This window comes from Neophocaena asiaeorientalis, unplaced genomic scaffold (assembly GCF_003031525.2).
Source record: "Neophocaena asiaeorientalis asiaeorientalis breed wild unplaced genomic scaffold, Neophocaena_asiaeorientalis_V1.1 scaffold396, whole genome shotgun sequence".
NCBI classification, from domain to species: Eukaryota; Metazoa; Chordata; class Mammalia; order Artiodactyla; family Phocoenidae; genus Neophocaena; species Neophocaena asiaeorientalis.
This window is the reverse complement of record NW_020172455.1, coordinates 4236462-4259152: the sequence shown is the minus strand read 5'-3', so window position 1 is coordinate 4259152 and position 22691 is coordinate 4236462. Positions and strand designations below refer to the sequence as shown.

At 44.8% G+C, this 22691-nt stretch overlaps 1 protein-coding gene across 1 annotated transcript in view; it reads right to left on the bottom strand.

The window, feature by feature from the left end:
- MBOAT2 (membrane bound glycerophospholipid O-acyltransferase 2) overlaps positions 1 to 22691 on the bottom strand; it is an 80679-nt gene that overhangs the window by 17422 nt on the left and 40566 nt on the right. Inside the window, exons 4-9 of the mRNA XM_024737721.1 lie at positions 22233 to 22328; positions 13012 to 13067; positions 11510 to 11564; positions 6219 to 6402; positions 2055 to 2247; positions 1579 to 1682 (exon numbers count right to left, since the gene is read on the bottom strand). Coding sequence (XP_024593489.1) covers positions 1579 to 1682; positions 2055 to 2247; positions 6219 to 6402; positions 11510 to 11564; positions 13012 to 13067; positions 22233 to 22328 — 688 coding nt within the window. The remainder of the gene's footprint in view (positions 1 to 1578; positions 1683 to 2054; positions 2248 to 6218; positions 6403 to 11509; positions 11565 to 13011; positions 13068 to 22232; positions 22329 to 22691) is intronic.

Sequence of the window (22691 nt, the reverse complement as noted above, 5' to 3'; positions counted from 1 at the left end):
GGGAACTAGATTCCGCATGCCGCAACTAAAAGATCCCACATGCCACAACTAGAGATCTGCATGCCGCAACGAAGACCTGGCCCAGCCAAATAAATAAATATTTTTTTAAAAAAAAATAAGAATAATTTTTAAAAATAATGTTACAAAAAAAATTAAAAAATAAATTAAAAAAAAAAACTATGACCAGATCTAACCAAATTAACAATAATTCTTTAATATCATCCAATATCCGTTTTGTATTCAAATACCCCTGACGGTTTAAAAACATGGTTTTCCAGTTGGTGGGGTCAGTCAGGATCCAAACATATGGCACGTCTGGCTGATGTCTCTTTTAATGTGTAACAGCCCTTCTCTGCCCCCCACTTTTCCCATGCCATGCATTTGTGCGGAAAATCGGGTCACTGGTCCTGTGGCACTCCCCGCTTCTGGCCCTGGTGTCTAACTTACTTCTCTATCTTCTGGGTCCCTTCTAACAGCAGAAGGCTCTAGAGCCCTGATCAGGCCTGTACTTCCTGTGGTCCCACAACTGCAGGTGCCAAGGTCCAGCAGTGGGTCCAGCTGCTCCGCTCACTATTCGTTCCCGGTCAGCCTCTCACCCAAAGTTCTGGTAACTTCTCCCATCGGGAACAACCCCTTACACAGGCTTGCAGAGCAATGCCTGCTCTTGGTTTTCCTCTCTTCTCTCCAGCTACCTCCTCCCGCATGCCTTCCTTTGCCTGGCCTGTAAGATGGGGGCTCCTTTGGGGGCTCTCGTCTCATCCCACCCCCTCAGTGTCCCTCATGACTACTCTCGTGGTTCCTCCCAAAACCTGAAGTGTGATAGTTCCCAAATTACAATCTCAGCCCATGCCTCAGCATTCACTGGCCTGCTGGACCACTCGGGTAAGTCTGACATTTGAACAGACCACCTTTCCCTTCAAAACTGAGCCTTCTCCTTGCTCCTTACCCCAGTGAAAGGTACCACGGTGAACACAGCGGTCTAAACCAGACCTCTGGGCATGATTCATAACTCGTTCTCTCTTGCTGATTCCAGCGTATCACCAAGTTCTGCTGAGTCTCTTAAACAGTGTCCAGTGTGTTTATGTCTTTCCAGCCCCACTGCCACTACCCTGGTTGAGGTCACCATCATGCTGGACCTACACAGCACCCTCCTAAAAGGTCACTGTCTCAGGAGGGTGACGCCTTCTGCCTGACATAGCCCCATCCTCCTAACACACACACACACACACACACACACACACACACACACACACACTCAATCACCTCACTAGTCTAAGCTGGCCTCCTATCTCAGAAACGCCCTATACCTCTCTGATCACAGCCAATCTTTCTGTATCCCTGGAACCCCCACTAGATTAAAGTTCCAGGAGGGCCCAGATTGTACTGATCTTATTCACCGGCTCCCCAGGGCCTGGGGCACACGGTTGACGACCAATAAATATTGGCTGATTGAAAGAATGAGTATTATTATTACAAATCTTTCAGTACCACTCTTGGGACATCACATCATAACCTATGAAGGCAAATTATACTACTTAAAGTGTCATATGGTAACCAACTTCTTAATGATTTACTAACCTCTATTTGCTGAATTCTCAGATTGGAAATTAAGTCCCAACGAGCTGCTCCATTTTTGTCATATCCTCTGAATCCAAAGCCTGCCGCATTATTGATAGCATCAGCTGTAATACACAAAGGAAAGGAAACTATTACAAACCTATGTAACAAACTACTATGTTCTCCCAGAAGATGTACGTTATCCTATACTATCATCTTTAATTCTTAAACAGTCAAAGTAGATTCATTCTCATTTTTATATGATATTATAATAAAATGGGCCTTGATCCAGTTTTTAGGCTCTCCTAACAGTTTTTAGGATCTATCCTTATATGTAGGACATGAACTGTAAGGTTTGCTTCTCCTGAATAGATGACCCTAGTTTTTCTCATTGGTCTTGAACTATATATTCTCAAGAGGGTACTCTCCCAGCTATCACCAGGGTAAGATTTATACTTCCACACATTGACACGAAGGTTCATTCACGTGTCACTTACCTAACGTCCATGCAAAATAGTATTTCGGTCTGGCAGCCAAAAGAGAGACGTACAGATAGATAACCTTGGTCGGCCATGAAGCTGTAGCTTGAAAATGCTCATCAATGTTATACTCCACAGGTAATGTCTTAGAGACGGTCAAGTGAAATAACAAGGAAAGTCCGCAGACTAAGAGCTTCTGAATAACTGCCATCTGAAAGCAAGACAAGACTTCATAAACTTAATCGATACGTATTTACGTATTATTGCCACATAACTCCTCCTGAAGGCAGTATTAACCCTGTAACTCCATCCAAAATCCTGAACTCAGGTGTGCTCAGCATTTAAAGCCGCCACTGTCTCAGTATGAACACATGAAGCCTTATGTCTAATGACTGCCTCTGGGTTATGGCTCAAATCACACTAGAAACCCCAATGTGTATTTTCAGGACTTTCAGTGAACTTAGAAAAACTAAAAGCAAACACAGGTGTCGAGGGTGACTACGTAAAAATGTTAACATTAATAAGTTTTGGTAGTGGATTTTACGTGACTACACACACACACACACACACACACACACATATGTGGCTTATTTCTTCCATTGTGCTTTTTCCCTACTTTCCAAATTCTAGGTATTTCATGGAAAACTATTTTTACAATAAACAACTTTCACGTTTCTTTAAACCTGAAAGTTCTTTAAAGCAATTTTGTTCAAATGATAAAACCAAAAGAGCCACACCCAAGAAAACAAAAAGATCTGCATAAAGATTCTGATGGAAAGAAAGGGATAATCTTTATTCTGGTAAGGTTCAATTACCTTGAAAAACACCAACTCATGGTGTCTTTATGTGTTCAGTAGGCTGGACTATTTCAATCTGATTCAATATAAAGGAGATTATACAGGCTACAGAGGTAAAGAAACAGAGGAAAGAAAAGGCTGGATCCAGATGAAAGAACGTAACAAAATCCTTGGATTTAGTGTCCTGAACAGTAATCAAATAATATTCCAATTAACTACAGTTATTTGCAGATGGACACCCACATTTAACACTTTCTGTAACGGGGCCAAAAAGAAAGGCTCAAAGGCGAGAGTCAGAGCACAAGCCTGATTCCTGCACTTTCGAAAAATCTTTATTTATTGTCAGGAGGCGCTGGAAGGTCAAGGGCTCTTCGCTGCAACTGTTCTTATTCTCATTTTCCTGGTCGTCTTTCAAAGCTTCCTCCAGTAAAGTAAGGCTACCTTTTCTTCACTCCTACCTCCAAAATATCTAACCTACACATCTGAATTTGCAACAGGTAATTAGGGAAAAATTATAATTATAAATGAAGTGAGATGAACCGAATGACCTCATATGTGAACCTAAAACTCGGATACATCACTTGAGTAACGTAATGAGAAGTACTGTGGCCATTAGACTGTACACACTAGTTTCCAGGTCTCAGTTTAAAACAAGTTAAAGTAACATATACCTGATCTCAACTACCAGCTGGCACACACACCAACGAGAGTCCCCCAAAAAGCTCAGTCAATGCGGGATCAGGAACTCTGAAAGGCAGGGGTGAGGGGGCCTGAAGCTGGGAAGCCAGGTGTAACCCCAGTTCCTCTCCCCCATACTGGCAGGAGGCCAGAAGTTAACTCTCAGGGAAGCCTAACCAGAAGAGAGCCAGGCTTCAGGACACGGGTCCAGAGTAGGGCTGGAATGAATGTTGAGCCTGTGGTGGATGCATCCCGAGAGGCGATGTCCGCAGCCCCTCCCTCCCAGCTCCAGAGACCAGCAGTCAAGTCTGAACAGCCGGGGCAGAAGACGGGAGAAGCCCGCACTCAAGAAACCAAACAGCCTCAGAGAAAAGACCTACCGGCATCACAGCAGAGACTGACAGGTGTTCCCCAGGAGACGCGCCCCGCTTCTTACATAGCAATGGATTTTCTATTTGGGCACGGTGAAGTCTAGCTAAAGACCACACGTCACAGCCTCCTTTGCAGTTGAGTGTAGCTATGTGGTCACAAGTAACATGGACAACTTCTGTGGCAAACCATCCTCAGACCATGAGGATGAGGGAAACGCCCTAAGGATGGCCAAAACAGGAGCTTGGATCCCCCGCCCGTGGACCTGCCATATTACCCATGGACTGCTGACACTTGAGCTGTCCTGTAAGAGAAGAACAAACTTCCACCTTGTTTAACCTCCTGTTATTTTGGTCGTTGGTTCAGCAGCCAAACCTGTATCTTAACTAACGCAGATAAAGACAATTGGGAGGCCCCCAACAAATGGGCCTCTGGGTACCTGACTGACCCACTTTGGATTCAAAGAGTCTACACACCCCACTCATAACACAAAGAGTTTCTAAGTGCCTTTAAGTGATCTGTAAATAACTACCACTGTTTGTGTGAACTATGTACATATGGAATTTAAATTTAAAATATACTAAAACAGTGAGATAATATATGAAGAGTACTTGCTATTGTCAACAATCTCTTATTTATGATGCCCATGACCTGAAGGAGGAAAGTGATGTTTTCTAAGAGCAAATCCCATAAAAATTCAGAGTGAGGTGACAGAAGTAATACACAAATTTGCACTGTTTTTTATTGGGTTTGATTTACCACTACTTATATATTTGTTGCACTTGATATTTTTCCAGCATTTTACAAAATTAAGCCTAGCATCTTAATTCCTAATTTGCTAGTTAGGAATTTCTAAATTCCTAATTTCATTCTCTTCCCAGTATTCTAGAATAAACCTCTGGGATATCGAAGCTGTCTATAACGACCTTGAGTTCCGCCTACGGCAGTGAGGCCTCTAAAGGGTTAAGTGGTCAGCCTGACACAAAACAGTCAGCGAAGAGATCTGAATATACCCAGTTTCTCGTCCCAGTTTGAGCTGGCATTTATCAATTAACACTTGGCCAGTTAACAGAAACTGTGAAGACGAGAGCATCTTTTTGGTGTAAAACACAATGAGTTGCATGGCACGAAAGAGAAAATACGAGAGATTTTGCAAATGAGTGCACGTCTTCATTCACTCTTTGTTTCATAATAACTTAGAAAGGAGCTGGTCCTCTGCTCCAAACCCCACATTCAGAGAAAGCATACTAGCCCCACCTTTTTTTTTTTTTTTAACTGATTTATTTATTTATGGTTGTGTTGGGTCTTCGTTTCTGTGCGAGGGCTTTTTCTAGTTGTGGCGAGCGGGGGCCACTCTTCATCGCGGTGTGCGGGCCTCTCACCATCGCGGCCTCTCTTGTTGCGGAGCACAGGCTCCAGACGCGCAGGCTCAGCGGCCATGGCTCACGGGCCCAGCCGCTCCGCGGCATGTGGGATCTTCCCGGACCGGGGCACGAACCCGGGTCCCCTGCATCGGCAGGCGGATTCTCAACCACTGCGCCACCAGGGAAGCCCTAGCCCCACCTTTTTGTCTCACAGACTTGTTGACTGGCCTATTTCTTATGGACCTTTAGATTCTACCAGATCAAATCCAGCAGAACTTGGCCTGCACAGAACCGCACGGGCTCCCTGGACAAGGAGTACCAGTTGTTCCAAGGAATAAAGATGACATTCGGGTGTGAGGCTCAGACCGCCTGGGCTTGGATTCCGGTTCTCCCACTGCCACCCTGGAAACCCTGGTCAAATTACTTAGCCTCTGAGTCTCAGCCTCCTCACACGTGAAGTCGTGAGAATAAAGCGTCTGCCTCGCAAGACTGTCCTAGGGGCTGAAAGTGCTAGGAAAGTGTCACTATTATTATCTTCTGTATTGTGAAAACCGGACAAGGTTTTATGGAAAAGGTGATATCTGAAGTAGGCCTTTAAACAGGCATAAGATTTCAACTGGCAATGGTCAGCATGAGGAGAGACGTAAGGTACAGCTAAGGAAAAAGCCTGGAAAATGAGGCTCGGGCAGATCCACGAGATGGGCTTTTCTGTACAATACTCCATGACTACAAAGCATTATCCTCACTAAGGAACGCAGCACAGCTTTTAAAGTAACCTTATTTTTGTTCTTCAGTCATGATTGTACTTCTACCAGGCATCACCACTAGGTACTGTGTGAAGTATCATTTACCTCGAAAAATGTTCTTAAAGAAAAAGATGGGTACACTCAAAACTTGAAAACACTAGTATCTTGAAATAAACAAGGCGAATCAATACATGTTAGAGAGGCTGCAGGTGAACCTCATGACCTTACATTTGGAGATGGCTCTGTCTTTTCATACTGTATCTCTTCTTTTCCGTGTTCGCCTGATTGTGTCACATGGTACGATCTGCCTTCGATGAAAGTGATGTAGTCTTTGTAAGAGCAGAGTGGGCCTGCCAGGATTCCCATGAAGTTACAGTTGTAACTTAAATACTCCAGAAGGCTCGGCATGCGTCTGCAACGAAAAGACACACAACATGTGAGAGGGAACGTTCGCTTCCAGAAAATGTGACAGGAATGATCTTCTCCAACCTCACTTCTCTTAGCATTTCCAAAATAAAACTAGCTTTGATTTTCATTTGCATCCAAACAATGAGAATTTAAAGGTTCAAGATGAAGGAATGCGCAACAGTATTTCTGGATAAAGGAGTTTCCGTACAGGTCTTCATGAGCAACTACGAAGGGTTTCCACCTAACTCCTTATGATGAAACAAACCCAAGGAGGACAAGATACGGCAGGAAGAATCATCTCTTACTAGCCAATCGTTCACTCATTTAACAAATCTACGTGTGCACTGACTACTACACACACGCTCCAGGGTCTAGAGATACCGCAGTAAATAAAACAGAGGAATTCTGCATTCATAGAGCTTACAGAACAGCTGCAGAAAATAAACAATAAAAAAAATACATAAAGTAACTTCAGAGATGCTACGTGCAAGGAGAAGGGGGCATTTTGTTATATTAATAAGTCAGAGGAGGCCTCTCTGATCAGGAGACGTGCAAGTCGTGTGAATGTCCCGGACAAGGGCTCCAGGCAGAGGGAACGATGAGGGCAAAAGCCCTGAGCCGGGGGCAGGGCCAGCAGCAGGGAGCCCGGTGTGGCTGGGCGGGCTGAGCCAGGCAGAGAGGCAGGGAAGGAGTCAGCGAGCCGAGGTGAGGGGCCTGCCTTGCAAGGCGCGGAGGGAACCTCGGATTTTATTCTGAATGTGTCGGCTTTTAAAATACCTATGTTTTGAAAGAATCCCTCTAGCCCCTAGGTGTGGACAGAGAAGGGTGGAGGGGGAAGACCAGTCAGGAGGCCGCTGACCTCCAGGGGGAGGTGACGGGGCTGGGGCCGCGGAGCAGCAGCGTCTGCCTGCATTCTGGCAGGACAGCCCCGGGGTCTGCTGATGGACCGGATGTGCGGCGTAAGGGAGAAAAGAATCAAGGATGTTGTGCAACTTTTTGTTTTTAATTAATTTTTGGCTGCATCGGGTCTTCGTTGCTGCGCGCGGGCTTTCTCTAGTTGCGGCGAGCGGGAGCTGCTCTTCGTCGCAGTGCACGGGCTTCTCATTTGGGTGGCTTCTCTTGTTGTGGAGCATGGGCTCTAGGTGTGCAGGCTTCAGTAGTTGTGGCACGTGGGCTCAGTAGTTGCGGCACACGGGCTTAGTTGCTCCGCAGCATGTGGGATCTTCCCGGACCAGGGCTCGAACCCACGTCCCCTGCATTGGCAGGCAGACTCCCAACCAGTGCACCACCAGGGAAGCTCTACTGAAACATTTTTAATTCAACTGCTCTCAGGTCAGTCCAAATGGCACACAGTATCTAAAGTGTACGAAGCATTCCAGGTCTCAATGCAGGTAACCGGGAGAAAACCAGTTAATAACGTAGGAGATTATGCAGACCATGTATATTATCATGTAAATGCATCAGAAGTGTATTTTTTTTATTTTTTAAAACCAGCTCCATCTGTGAAGTCTGCCATCCACTGACAGCTATAAACTACCACAAATAAAAGCACAACTACACCCGGGGAGAGTAAGTAGGCTCTTGAACGTGTTACAGCCCTGTCTTCCTCTCTAATATGACAGGCGATCTCCTAAAAAAGCACAGTCTCTATGGCCAAGAGGAGTCGACGGAACCCCCTCACATATATTTTTATTAAATAAAACAAAGAGAAAACAGTGCTTCTGGCCCAACTGACACTCAGCTAGGTCACCCCTTAGCCAAAACTCCTTAAAAAGTTTTTCCTGAATTACTTTTCTACATTTAAAAGTTTTTGGAACATTAAGTAATTTTTCTTGAGGGCTCACAAGTGATTGGGAGCAAAATGTTTCGGCAGATTTTCTCTTGTAGTTCTTTCCATGTAACAGAGGGCCTTCTCACCACCTCGCACACCTGGACGAGTGCCCCGTCATCACCAAGCTGCCAAAGAGCCCCTTGTACTCAGGCAAAAGAGCCCCGTTTTCAACACCACTTATTTCAAGACCAAAACAATGCCAGGTTGTCAAGGCGCATCTCAATCTTACCATGTCCAAATATGTATCACAATTTTCAAGGACAGATGATTCTGAACCATGAAACTTGCTGACGTACAAATGACAAGTCATGTTAGGAAAGAGGCAGATAACTATACTACGTGCTATGAAACGAGAACTAAGTATAACCGTAATACTCTAGTTATGACATCAAGTGGAAGATTCGTTCTTCATTCCATAAATACTTATTTGATATCAACTGTGTGTCATCCCAGGTTAGGGCTTCTCAGCGTTACTGACATTTAGGGACAATATTTCTTTGTTGAAGGGGACCGTCCTTGGCACTGTAGGATGTTAGCCACATCCCTGGCCTTGACCCGGCAGATGTCAGTAGCACCACCCCTCTCCTTCAGTGACAACCAAAAATGTCCCTGGCATTGGCAAATGTCTCCTGGGGCCCACAAGCACCCCAGGGCAAACTGCTGTTGAGGAGATGGGAATGTAATGATAAGGAAGACGAAGGTCTGTCCTCCTGGAGCTGAAAAGTGGGGGCCAGGGAGAGGGACAATCTCAATAAATATATTATAAAACATCAGACAGTGATACATATGATGAAGGAAAGTAAAGCAGGGCCAAGGGCTACAGGGTGCTGGAGGGGAGGGCTGTGCAGTGACGGGTGGGCTGAGCAGGGAGGAAAGGAGGCTATGGCTCCTGTGGGACCTGCCAGGCGGCCGTCAGACCTTTGTTAGTTTATTCTCGATGGCATGAGGAGCCACGGGAGGGTTTTCATCAGGAGAGGGTGATAATATAATCCAATACGTAGTAAAAGAATCTCTGGCTGCCGGGTGGGCAGGAGAGAAAACGGAGAGCAGCCAGAAAAGCTCGCACAGTGGACCAGGTGGAGAGCGAGGTTAGGCCGCGGTGATGTCAGTGGACCAGGTAGAGAGCGAGGCAGCTGGGAGGGAAGTAACGGTGGAAGAACAGATGGGGTTGGGGTGCGGGACAAGGGACACAGAAATCAGAAGTTCTGTTCCAAACAGGTTCCATCTGAGACACTGTTTACCCTCCACGCCTGGACGCTGCAATGGCAGGTGGACATACGAGGCCAGGGCCCAGGACAGAGGCTGGATGGGGATATGAACGTAGGAGACTTCAAATGCGTGGACGGTATTAAAGCCAATGGAAGGCAAGCAATCGCCCGAAGATGGAAAAGTCCAAGGATGTGCCCAGCAGCACAGGAACACTTCGCAGTGCGGCAGAGGGATTCAGCAGAGACCAAGAGAAGCAGCCGGTGAGGCACGAGGACGGTGAGATGCACGTGGTGGCCCGGATGGTAAGCGGCGAAGGTGTCTCACAGACTGAGCGAGCCAACGGGTCACGCGGTGCTGAGAGGTCGAGCGGCCTACAGACCGAGGCGGACCATTAAATCTGCCAAGGTGAAGAGCAACCTTGAAAGAATGGTGGCAGACAAGCATCGAGGACAGAAACCTGACTGCAGTGGGTTGGGGAGAGAAAAGGAGATGAGGAAGTAAGAATAGAGAAATCCTTCAAGGAGTCTTGCTCTAAAGGAGTGGAGAGTCATGAGGTGGAAGCTGGAAGGGGCTGTGAGGTCAAGGAGTCTTTTCCCTTTAAGTTGGTGGGAATGAGCCCACAGAGGGGGAAAAATTGATGAGCGACAGTGCACAAGATGGGATGACTGAAGCAGCAAAATCCTTGAGTTTTGTACTCAAGAAGCAACTGGACTCAGCGCTGACGTGAAAAGTTGGCCTTGGGCTGGACTGCGGACGGTGTATACGTGGCACTGGGAAGGAAAGGAGAGTATTCTGTTACAGACACAGGCAGGCTGGTAGGTTTGGCGGTCGCAGAATGAAGCAGAGTTGCCTTATTTTCTCCAAAAAGCAAACACCATCCCACGTGCGTGTCGGGGACGGGGTGCTGGGAGTGGGGGAGAAAGGAGGACGCTGTTCCCAATGCTGCAGCAGGTGGAAAGCGAGTGGCCGGCGGGGAGGAGGCAGGGGAACTGTGGTTAATACTGAGCTCCGTAGTTTTAAACCTGGGGTAACAAATCCGAAACACTCCAACCAGCAAGACGACGTTTCTCCACTCTGCCTTCTTCTGCTGTTCGGGCAGGCGGAGAGTTGAATGTAACCGGGTTTGGGGTCTTGCCAGGCGGCCGTGTGGGAGGGAAAGGGGGGACCAGGGCTGAGTGGCTCCTGACAAGCGGTTCCTGGGATGGACCAAGGACTCATACAGATCACAGAGCCCAGGTCAAACTAAGCTCTCAGCAGCTAAGTAAATTCAAGTGCATATTCGCTGATATATAAAATCAAAATAGAATCATTTTAAAGATGGGGAAAATATAAGAAGATCCTCAAGACATACTACCTGGGATCAAAGGTGAGCACTTAGGGTAGGGCCTTCCTACTACACAAACCATTTCATTCTTCTGACAGCCAAGAGTATATTATTAGTTCCAGATTTGCAGGAAACAAGGCGCTTGTGGGAAGTTCTTCTTTAGGTAAATTGAGTATCTGGCGTCTGATTATATCAGGTTGAGACAGGCCCTGCCAAGAAATTAAGCTCTTCCTCAGATGAGTCCACACAGGATGCACAGTAAACAAGCAGGCTATCCCAAAATGAATCCCTCAAGTACCAATGAGAACATCTTGCTGGTCCTTCATTATCTCCAAACATGGCATCTCTGTGCTATATTAACACGCCTAATCCCAGCACCTGCCATCAGGTCATTGGTCTATAAATGGTAGCTGTGATTATGACTCATAATTACCACATGAAGACCAAACAGGCTTCCTGTCTTCGGGGAACTCAGAGCCTCGCAGAAGAGACAGAAGATTTCGTAGATGCCTTGTGGCGCACAGAAGGTGCATGCTGTATGACGAAATCCTCAAGGTGCTATGGGAGTCTTAGAAGGGAGGCCCAGCCCAGCCAGATTTTGTGGCGGGAGGCGTGCAGACGGAGGATCGTTTGGTTTTCATGAACTAAGAGCTTCCAGGAGGACAAGTTAGCCTTGGCCATGAGTAAGGGTGCGTCCCCAGCAGGGACAGCGTGAACCTCGGCAGGAGACGATTTAAAGGCACATACCTTACCGCTAAGCCTCTCTGTGACGGAGTCAGTTCTTCATCCTTTCGAAACATCCCTGAGAAATAAAAATAGGCAATTTATCAATTATGATTTCTCCCGAGAAAAGAATGGTATTTCTTCCCATTCACACTTGCATTACTTTCCTCATTCGAAATTCAGGTTATAATCCCAATTTCGGTCTAACTATTTGGTACAACTAGTCCCTTTCTTTCTCATTACAACACAGGCTCAATCATGTGAAAGGACCATCATATAACCAAACACGTCCAGCTCTGGGCAAAATAAATAACCCATGTCAGGGAACTAATCTGACTCTTTTCTAAAGGAAAGTATGATTACATTTAAAAATTCCCCAATGCTAGCATATTTAATAGTAAATGCAATGACTTTTCAAAAGGAGGCATGTTGCTATTATTGGACGATTCCAGTGACTAACCTCAATGGTATGGACAGTGTAAAGCAAGGAAGGATTTCCTCACTCCTACGTGACTCTAGTGAACGAAACTGAAGTCAGTATACCATCTTCAACCACTTCTTTACCTTTCCTCCAAACAGGAGAATGTTACCTATGATTACACATCAACTTACTAAATCTTTTTTTTTTTTTTCGGTACGCGGGCCTCTCACTGTTGTGGCCTCTCCCGTTGCGGAGCACAGGCTCTGGACGCGCAGGCTCAGCGGCCATGGCTCACGGGCCCAGCCGCTCCGCGGCATGTGGGATCTTCCCGGACCGGGGCACGAACCCGTGTCCCCTGCATCGGCAGACGGACTCTCAACCACTGCGCCACCAGGGAAGTCCTCAACTTGCTAAATCTTAAACCCAGTTTAAAGGCCAGAGGAGGTCGAAGAAGCAACAACACACTTCGAAAATTCTTGTGGGTCTTCCCGAGCAGGTGGTACAGGATGGGTGATGGATACTAGGAGGCTGCAAATCCATCCAGGCTACATATAAATGATTGTCCTATAGAGAATCCTCCTTCAATCTCTGAAGAAACCAGAGTCTAACTCTTAGGACTCAGAGTCCTGACTGCCAGCATTTGCCATGGCAAGGTGTCCATTCACTGAGGATACAGAATATGAATATGTACGTATTTGTACTAAAAGGATACGTGTGTGTGTGTTCATGTGTATAAGGGAGTGGGGCAGGGGGAAAACATGCAGATTTTAATACAAATGTAACACAGAGATGAAGCAGGGATTAATAAAACTTGATTTAGACCAAATGTCTATTTCCTTCATATTTTAAAGTGCCACTGATGTGGGTCACGTGCTTGACTCACACTATTTTACTTTGTTTCTGTCACTGAACTGAATGCAAAATTAAGAATAAACAGTGAAAGAAAATAAGCACACGTTAGTAGCCTTAAGCAGAGTTCAATATTTTCCCTATCTTACCGCCATCCCTTTCTTTCCTCTAACAGAAAGTTATCATAATCTCTCAAACAAAGGATGCTTGGAATATAACCTTTTCAGTGACGAAAAATTAATTTCCAAATTCTTACCATCATGAATTTCGCAAGCCAAACTAGTGATCTTCTGGGTAATTATCATCATTGGGCTATGACAAAACAGAAAATAAATATTTTACAAGAAGAAATTTAAAATAATACTTATGATATATGAAAGAGTTTTTATTCTGCTTATGACTACAAAACACTGAAAGTTTTAAATAAAAATAAGACCCCAAGGAATTTCAAAGAGAACTCCAGGGCTGTTACGTTTGGGGAAGCGACCGAAGACAGGGGATCTGGGTTTTCTCCCTTGCTCTAAGAAAAGGCTCATCCTCTAAAGGAAACCTGTGTGAGCAGAGATGCAGCCCCACCTCCTCACTTCCTGCCTGTAACCTGAGGCCAGAGCTGAGGACCACACAGCCACCAGATGGGACCCCATCCCCCCACTCTCACTCAGTACTTTTGCCTCAGGGCTGAATTTAAAGATGGAAAGTACCTGGCCTGGGAAAAGGAGACTAGGTAGAAAATTAAAGGAGTTTGGGTAAGAAATGTGGAGCAAAACAGAAAGAGGGAAATGGGCAAAAAGAGAAAGGACGACATCTATGTCGCTATTCCAGGAGCCAGGCAAGGCGGGGGAGCAGCTGTTAAAACGCCCTGGAGCAGTACTGAACGCACACAAACCAGGTTACACTCCACAGAAAGAGGACTTTAAATGTGTGTCACAAGTGAGAAAATGGCAACCGTCTTCCCATATTTCCTAATCTCTAATTGAATGGATAACTTGCGAAGAAAACCAAAATCCACATAAGAAAACCCACCAGGCTACATTTTCATCCTTTACCTTAGCTTACAGACATGAGTATAAAGAACAATTAACCCTAAGTTACCTGTTTATAGTTTTGGAATCTCAATAAAACCAGGAGGAAATCATGGAAGGCCCATCGCAGCCGGGGAGCGGCACCACGAAGACCCTGAGCTTCCCCCCTCCCCTCCCACCCCCACCCCTCCCCATGCCCACTGCTCAGAGCACAGACTGCCACCTTCACCAAAACAACCAGCATCTTGAAACATGTAAAGAAAGGAGGTGATTTCTCACCGTGTCAGCAACGTCATCAAGGGTTTGTTGTAAATGGTCCGACCGCTGGCATGAGATGCACAGACCTGGGCCCCCCGAGAACTTACAGCCCACTGTCCTCACCTAACAGGCAAGATCTCACAAAAAACCTGTCAGATGACGATTGCTCTTAAACTCAAAGTACTAACGGAGAGGATTCCTCTTGAGTTCCCTTAAAGGTCAGTTCCTACATATACATCACTCACTCTCAGGAAATTATTCCTCGGCTAACCTAGCCCCAGGCTGCTTGCTTTCAACACCCAGTTGCCATTTTTTTTTTAACTTTGCAAGATATTTTACATGCCTTTGAGGATTATAAAAATACCTTGTAACTCCCATTTCCCTGGGGGAAAAGAATCATTTTTTTCACCTGCCTAATTCTCTTCATAGTTTAGTTTAAAAATGGATGAGAAAATACTCTTCGGTTCTAAATTTTCTCGCATCACCTTAAAACATCATAAAAACACCTGATAAAATAATTATTAAATTTATACTATCAACTCAGTGACGTACTAAATTGTTAGGTCCATATACATCAGATGTTCCCCAAAGGCAAATACATGCTTCTTGAGTGCGTGCCCTTACTGTGCCTACTGGCAGCCCCAAGCAACTTCTACTCTATCAGGTGTGCGGGACGCAGGCTCTCATGCAAGTGAGCTGCGTCAGGGGACAGAGTGGTTCCAAGGAGTGTGCTCCCTAACAGAGGTGGGAAGAAGGCAGGGAGCAGACCCACGTGCTCCAGACTCTCCCCAGATGCTGCTTCCTCCTGGAGCTGCTTTGCAAGGAGATCCCCGTCCCCCGCTTCAGGTCTCAGGTTAACAGTCACTTCGTACAAGAGGCCCGTGTGCAGCTCTACCCCAGCAGCCACCTCTGCCCAAATGCAACACACGCCCTTCACTTCATCTCAGCGCCCTGTTTATTTCCTTCAAAGAATTCTTCACATTCATGGGTGTTTCATCTATCCAGCGATGGCGGTGTTTTAAGATCTCTCTTCCCTCTTTAGAAGGTCCCTGCTGTATGGAGCGAACAGTCTTTCTCACCACGGACCCTCCAGGGCTGAGCACAGTGCCTGGCATAGGACGTGTTCTGAATAAATATTTCTAAAATACCACATAAACTGAATCTTCTGAGTGTCAAGATCCATCACTCCTTCCGTAGGTTGATTATATTCCTTCCCTCCTGTCCGCTCTCCTCTGTGCTTGAAAACAGGTACCAGACTGTTCTGTAATTATTGGGTTATTTTCCTGTCACCACAAAACCCATGGACTACTTAACAGCAGGAACCCTGCCCTGTTCACCTCTGTACCCTCGGCACCTGCTATATACTCGGGCTCAAAGTTCTGACCGGCTTGTAAAAATGTCTCTCATCGCTTCTCTGTTTCCTTAACCGACGACTGTTACCCCTGAACATTTCCTTTGGTTTTAAAGCGGTGGCCATTCCACAGCCTCTGGTCCAACCTGCCCCAGGCAGGGGTCAGGGGGTGGCTAATGTGACAGGAAAATGACAGAAGACAAAATCATTACAGAGTGACTATGAAGGAGCACTTTATGAATGAAAGCAAAAAAGTACTAGGGGGAAGCTCAGCACGGGAGGAATAGACTAATGAGAGCTCAGAAGAGTAAACCAGAGGGGAAGGCAGACCGATGAGTCCCACACAGGCAGGAGCCTGGCCGGGAGACAGAGCAGAGTGACGGAGGTAGGGGTGGCGTGCGTGCACAGAGGACGCTTCTAAGTGGAAACGCTCCCAGGGTTGACAAAGAGATGAGCTGCAGTGGTTTTCTGAGCAGTGCACTTTGTTCACAAATACCTGAATGGCGACAGTTAGAGTGACTCACGCAATTTTCACTTACACCTTTATTGACATTTTAACTACCTGTTTGCCTCCAATATCTAATCGCTTCCCAGGTCCTTGGACATCTGAGATAACACGAAGTGAACCAGACTCTCCTGCTTCCCTGGGGTGGAGGCTGCGAGGTGGAGTGGGGAGGGCAGGCAGTCGACTTCCGGGCCTCCATGGAGTGAGGTCCAGGCCTGGATGGAGCCACCTGCACGTTCTGTACCACGACATCGCTAGATTTAGGTGGAACTACACATACTTTGTCCCCCGGCACTCTGCTAGGAACATGGAAAAATGTGCCATCTAGCTATTCAAAATAAATATCTCAACTGATGAAAGAGCTTCAGGTAATATAAAATAAGATGTAAAGAACTAAAAAACTCTAGACTTCTTATAATTTTTTTGAAAGGGTACAAATTAACTTTGCTTTTTAACTAAAACATTTACATGCTTTTTTTTTTTTCTCTACAAAGAAGGAGAATAATGGGATTTACTTCTATCACACAGTGAAACTCAAACTGTAGTTAAACATTATCAGAGAATGAATACGAAAAAAGAACAATCACTTTCTGGATTGTTCCATTATCTCTAGGAGACTGCTGAACTCTTACAATGCTGCTACAAAGCAACTACGAGCACCTACTAGGTAAAGGTCAGTTTGTCACCAGGGTACAAGTGACCTAACAACAGAACCAAACTTACTTCTCCACTCTCAGGCATGTCTGATACACAGGTGTTCTCTCCTCCAAAACAGCAAAACCCACTGAAACCGACAAACCCCACGGACCTAACACCAAAGGAATGTGCAGTGAGAGTGGATGGAAAAGGCTTCTGAGCCATCCATCCATCCCTTTTACTCCGTCATTCTGAAAACAAGTATCTAATGAGCACCTACAAAGCACCAGGTGCTGGAGACACAGCCGTGAATGAGACAGGGTTCTCGTTCTTATACTGGGGAGGGATGGATAACAGATGAACTTACAGGTCAATGTATCGTATGCCAGCTGTTGTTCTTCTGCTCATCGGGGTGGGGGAGAGGGAGTGCCGGGATGCAGGTGAGGACTGGCCTCACCCGGGGGTGATGTTTCACAGAGAACTTGAGTCAGGGAGCAAGCCCTGGTGAGGCAAGTTCACCAGCCCCCAGGTGAGTGTGACTGGCCTGCTGGAAGGCTGGTAAGGACACTGATGTGACTGGAGGAGGCAAGTAAGGACAGGAACAGACGGTGAAGACAGACAGGGGGCAGGGGGCAGATCTAGGAGGCTTCTGCAGGGCGCTGTGAGGACACAGGCCGTGACCCAAGACACACTGGGAACTGTGGAGGGTGACAGGAGAGAACTAACTTGGTTCTAAATAGGTATATTCCAGCTCTGGGTGGAAAGGACTTTGGGGTGCTGGGATGGGGCTAAGAGACAGGCGAGAACGGCAGCCCAGACCAGGGTGACGGCACAGGCCTTGTGAAATGGATTCCAGCCACCTTCTGACGGTAAAGACAGTGAGATTTGATGAAGATTTGACGATGGATCAGATACAGGGTTTGAGACCTGAAGCCACCAAGGTTTTTGACCACAGCAAGAAACAGAAGGATGGGGCTGGCTGAGAAGGAGTGCAGGAGGAACAGGGAAGGGAAATTGGGAATTCTGTGTTAGGCAAGTTCAGTGTGAGATGCTCATTGGACAACCGGGCGGAGACGTGGGGAACAGACAGGTGGACCCACGAGTCAGAAAACAGCTCACGTCCCGACTCCAGTACTTATCAATTGTGGAGACGGGGGAGCTATTTAACTGCCCCACCCTCAAAATTATTATCTATAAAATGGGGATAATAAAGCCACTGCGTGGATTAAATTAAACGGCAATAGGACAAATACCATGAACAGTATCTGAGGCACAGCAGATGTCTGATAAAAGCTTCGTTCAATAAATATCGGAACTGCTACTCAGCAGAGGGCATTGGAGGGCTGCAATACTTAACTGTAAAGTGCTGTCTCCGAAGGAGCTTTCTCACTAAATTAGGAGCTAAACCGGTACACGAAGAGCTGCATAAAAAAGTGTTCAGTGCTAAATGAGATATTTGAAGAAACGTGCAGAGAAATGAGAGATAACTTCAAACTAAGCAAACTGAGGGGGAAACACCTCGAACAGGAGTCACTTCATCTGGGCCTTTAAGAGCAGGGAGGTCTGGATACGCAGGTAGGGTTGGGAAGGGCGCTCCTGGCAGAAAGAATCTGATGCGCAGTGAAGTGTGAGGACGTGAAAGTGGCTGCAGCATCAGACGAGACAGGTCGAGAGGTGAGGCTGGGCACACACAGTGGGGGCTTTGAAGGCCAGTGATCAACTCTTTAGCGTCTTAAGAAAACACTGCAGATTTCTGATAAATACCGTGATACCACACTGCTTTGTGAATAAACATAAAATTGGGGGAAAGGCTCAGGTAGGGCAGGGAACAGACATACCAAACCATATAACAGACCCGTGCCTGTTTACTCCTGGTACCTTGAACTACATCAGTGGCAGCTGGGCGGAATGCTTCCCCTAACCAAATGTAGGTCAAGGTGTCGGGAGACGCTCCCACAGGACGAAACAGGATAAATGGCACACTGCGGTTTATGGGCTGAATAATTTACATCAACCCTATTTACAGCACAGGTACGGGGCCCAGCAGAGCGGAGGATGGTGAAGAGCGGCAGGACTCTTCCAGGACTCAGCTCAGTGAGTACAGAGGGACGGAATGGAGCTTTTAGACCAAATGGTCTCTCCCTTCTTCTGCTTGACACGACTGTCACCCGCAAAAGTACTTAGCACCCAGCGAAACGTATAGAGCACGCTCAATAAATCTTAGCTGAATGAACACACATGGGCAGCTGGTAATAAGACACTTCCTGAGCATCTGATACTATCTGGTTAGCTCTAAAATATATGCTTGATTTCAATGGAAAATACGTCACGTATATCTTTTTTTTGGTGGATGCTTAGCCAGCCCTTCAGCTCCACAAAATCGACATATTCCAATCAGAACTCATTATCTTCCTGCCCCCAAAATCTCTTTTTCTGCTTCCATCTACAAGGATGCGAGTATTTACGTTTCTTTTTCTGTCTCAATGCCATTTACTGAATATCGAGAGGGGCTTTCCTCACTGACCTATAATCCCAGCATTTTCATTCTGTACATTTATTTCCCAGATCCACGGGTCTGTTTCTCTATGCTGACTTCTTGGATTTGGCTATTCCTATGTCAGTCCTACAATATTTAAATGATAGCTGCTTTACAAGCGGAGTATGTTTTTATATTGAATTTGCTACTCTCAAACACTTCTAGAGAAACTTTTCAACGTGTCTAATTTCCCTCAAAACCTCAACTTAAACTGCATAACATTTACAGATTAACTAGAGAAAAAGGACCATCTTTACAATACTGACTGTTACTCTGAATAAACAAGATGTTTCTCCAGTCAGTCTTCTTTTATATCCTATAGTAAAGTTTCATAGTTTTCTATACAGAGGTCCCGGCATTTCTTTTTACATGTATTCTTAAATATTTCATAGTTTTTACTGCTTTTGAAACTAGGATCCTTTTTCCATTATATTTTCTAACCGGTTATTGCTGATATAAAGGAAAGCTATTTCACTGTTTTATACTTCTCTTGTATCTATTTTCTGAGGCCAACGTGAAAGCTAACAACCCAGCTTTTCAACCTTTCTGCAAAAAGAAGCTTCTTTTAAGAGGTGAGCCCCTTTTATCTAATCAATATTTTAAATGTATATTCAACCTATTTCTCTCTCTCTCATTGCACACACGTACACACGTGCACACACACACACACACACACAAAATCAGTGTTCCACACCTCTGCAAGTAACACTGCCCTGTACAAAACAGTTCGCATGCTATTCCTCAGCAAGAGCTTGGCTTCCCTTTTCCAACTTCAGGGCAACGGGACAGCTTAGCACAAAGAATGGTTCCCTTTATTCAGTTCTACCTTCTTCAGACAGCCAGCATTTTGGATGGCTACCATATCTATCCTAATTAGGGTCAAGTCAGGATCTTTTCTGCTCATGTGTTGTAACACACTCAAGGCTTCTAAATGCTTCTTTTCTCTTCTGTGCCCATTAAAATAAGAGAGTCCTTTAACTTAGTTCAGCCTCGATGGTCTCCTTGAGCTGATGTGTCTCTGTCTAATCTTTATCAGTTCACTGATAATGGCCAGATGTTTTCTCCTAATGGACAAAAATCACACATTAAACTGGGAGTTTTATATCAGGTTGTCCACCTTTAAAACGCTATGTTATTTCTCTTTGACATACTTCAATATTTTAAATTATACTTAAACATTTAAATGAACACTTTAATTTCATTAAAATACTTAAAGCCATGTCACACGCATTTTGTTCTTAATGTAAACTATCCTCTAAATTGTGGGGTCATGGAACTAGCCTTTTCCAACAGAATGGGAGAAAGCATGGCATGCTCTCTCTTTGCTCAATTCACTGCTGGACACGCCCCCTCCATCTACATAATCAAGAGGATCCCAGAGACCCTGAAGGAGGCAGGGCCACAAGAAAGCAGGAGCCTGGTTCCCTGAATGACTGTGCAGAGCAGAGGCCCCCTCCTCACTGGACTGGACTGTGAATGGGAAATAAACCTTCATTATGTAAAGCCACTGAAATGATGTCGCTGTTCTGACAGTGTTAGCCTACCCCTAGCTAGAGGGTGACGTGAGTTCGGAACAGCAGATAAAGTAAATAAAAAAGGTAATGACTAAGATTGAAACGAAGGAGGGGCTACAAGGATCCAGCAAATACTGGGTCTGACGAATTTGTACTTGTACCAATCCATACTAATAAACTCAAGTCAGCTACGTTAAACTACTTATTAAATCTGGCGGTTTAAAAATATAAGCAGCTAGTTCCTACTTTCGTTATACTAGGATGACAACACGTGACCTGGGTTACCTCTCCAGGTTCACCAAGATTTTCATGGTGGCCCAGTACATTTATTGACTCTGCTCAGTAGCTCTTTTCTTCAAGAATTCCTATTATTTATAAGCTAGATGGCCAGCATCTATTCACTTCTTCTGGATGCCAGGTGTATTTCTCAATTCTATTCAATATATTGCTAATTTGACTAGTGTTTTAGTCTATTTAATCAATTTTGTTTTGTCTTGGTTTTGTTTGTTCTTTTGGATGCAGTCTCCTTTCATCCAAGCCTGTTTTCAAAATCTGTTTAATAAAAGTAAAATCCACTTTGATCTCATTAAGGAGAGAAAGATACTTCATCTTCTGAAATTCTCTTGTTTTATAACAGCGATTTTTCTCTAAGCTCATAAAACTTTGGGCCTTTTCTATTGTTGAACAGTTTTTTTTCATAGATGTCATGATTTGTTTTATTTTTTCCACTTACTTATCCTCAAGTTGGATTTACTGGTCATTTTTTATCCTGTCCAGATGACTCAAGACTGACTTAAAAGCAGGTCTTCTGTATCTTGTTCAACAGAGAAATCTGTCAGGTTTGACATAAAGACTATAGAGTTTTATCTTCGACTTCCCCACCTGGTACCTAGGTGTTAGCAGGTGTCCCTTTATAAAGATGGTGAGCAAGTTCATTCGTAAGGACTTGGACTGCATTTATCTCATAATAGACACTCCATCAGTTTTGTTACAGGGAAAAGACCTCTCCAGTACCGAGGAGGGACTCAATCTCCTTTGAAGGAATAAAAGCCAGAAGTTATTTCTACCACTCAGTAGAATACTGAATATAAGAATGTAAAGCATTCCATAGGAGCGAAATGCATAGAAGTAAAATACATGCTCAAGTGCCCTCTCTTGGAAATTCAGATTGACAAAGCTCGTCCGAGGACCTCCGGTCCAAAGAAAGTCCCACAGCGTGCTCAGAAGCAAGAACAGGCAATCAGATGTGAAATGACTGTATGAAAGGGACTCCAGAGAAAGGAAGAAGGAAGGGAAGGACGGAGGGAAAGGGGGGCGTGAAGGAGGGAAGGTAGCAAGGATGCAGGCTCAAAGGGGCTGATTTTCATTAGTTATAAGTGATTGCAGAAATTTCTAACAGAATTAGAAAATGCTTTCAATATCAGAATGCTGTACCACAAATTTAATTGCCGTATATTTAGCAATTTTGTATAAGTCAATTTTAAAAACCAGGTTATTTTTGTGACTTATGTAGCACTACAAAAGACAACTTTCCAAGAAGAAAAATGCTAAATTCGTAAAAGGATTTTCAACTAGCAGAGTTTTTCATTTGAACTACTAAATGCAACTATATTTTGTCCTTTAACCAACATGTTAGAATAGACAAACAGGCTTACCCTGAAAAATCCGCAGAATATTGTCCATAATCAAAGATATAGACTCTAGTAATTTGGCATACTGTGAGGTAACCCAAAGCAAACACAAAACAATATCTGGAAAACAAAAATAAGCTAGATTAGTGAAATAAAAAGATTCATTTTGTTAAAGAATACATTTTAAACTAATTTATTAACTATATGATATGGTTCAAAGAATTAAACATTACTAGATCTACTCCACAAATAGCCTTCTTCAATAAGTTTTAAAAATCTTTACTAGTGTCTGCTTCAGTTTACTTGAACTTTGTACCATCTTCAATGGTAAGTGCATTTAGTTCCTACCTTTATACATTTTTTCCTTCTCAAAAAACTCCGTACACCAAATTATGTATCTGAAAGTCATGCTCACAGCATGAAACTGAACATGTTGAGTATTGATATCTGTTCTATTTATTCCTCCTTCTTCTAGAAAACAAA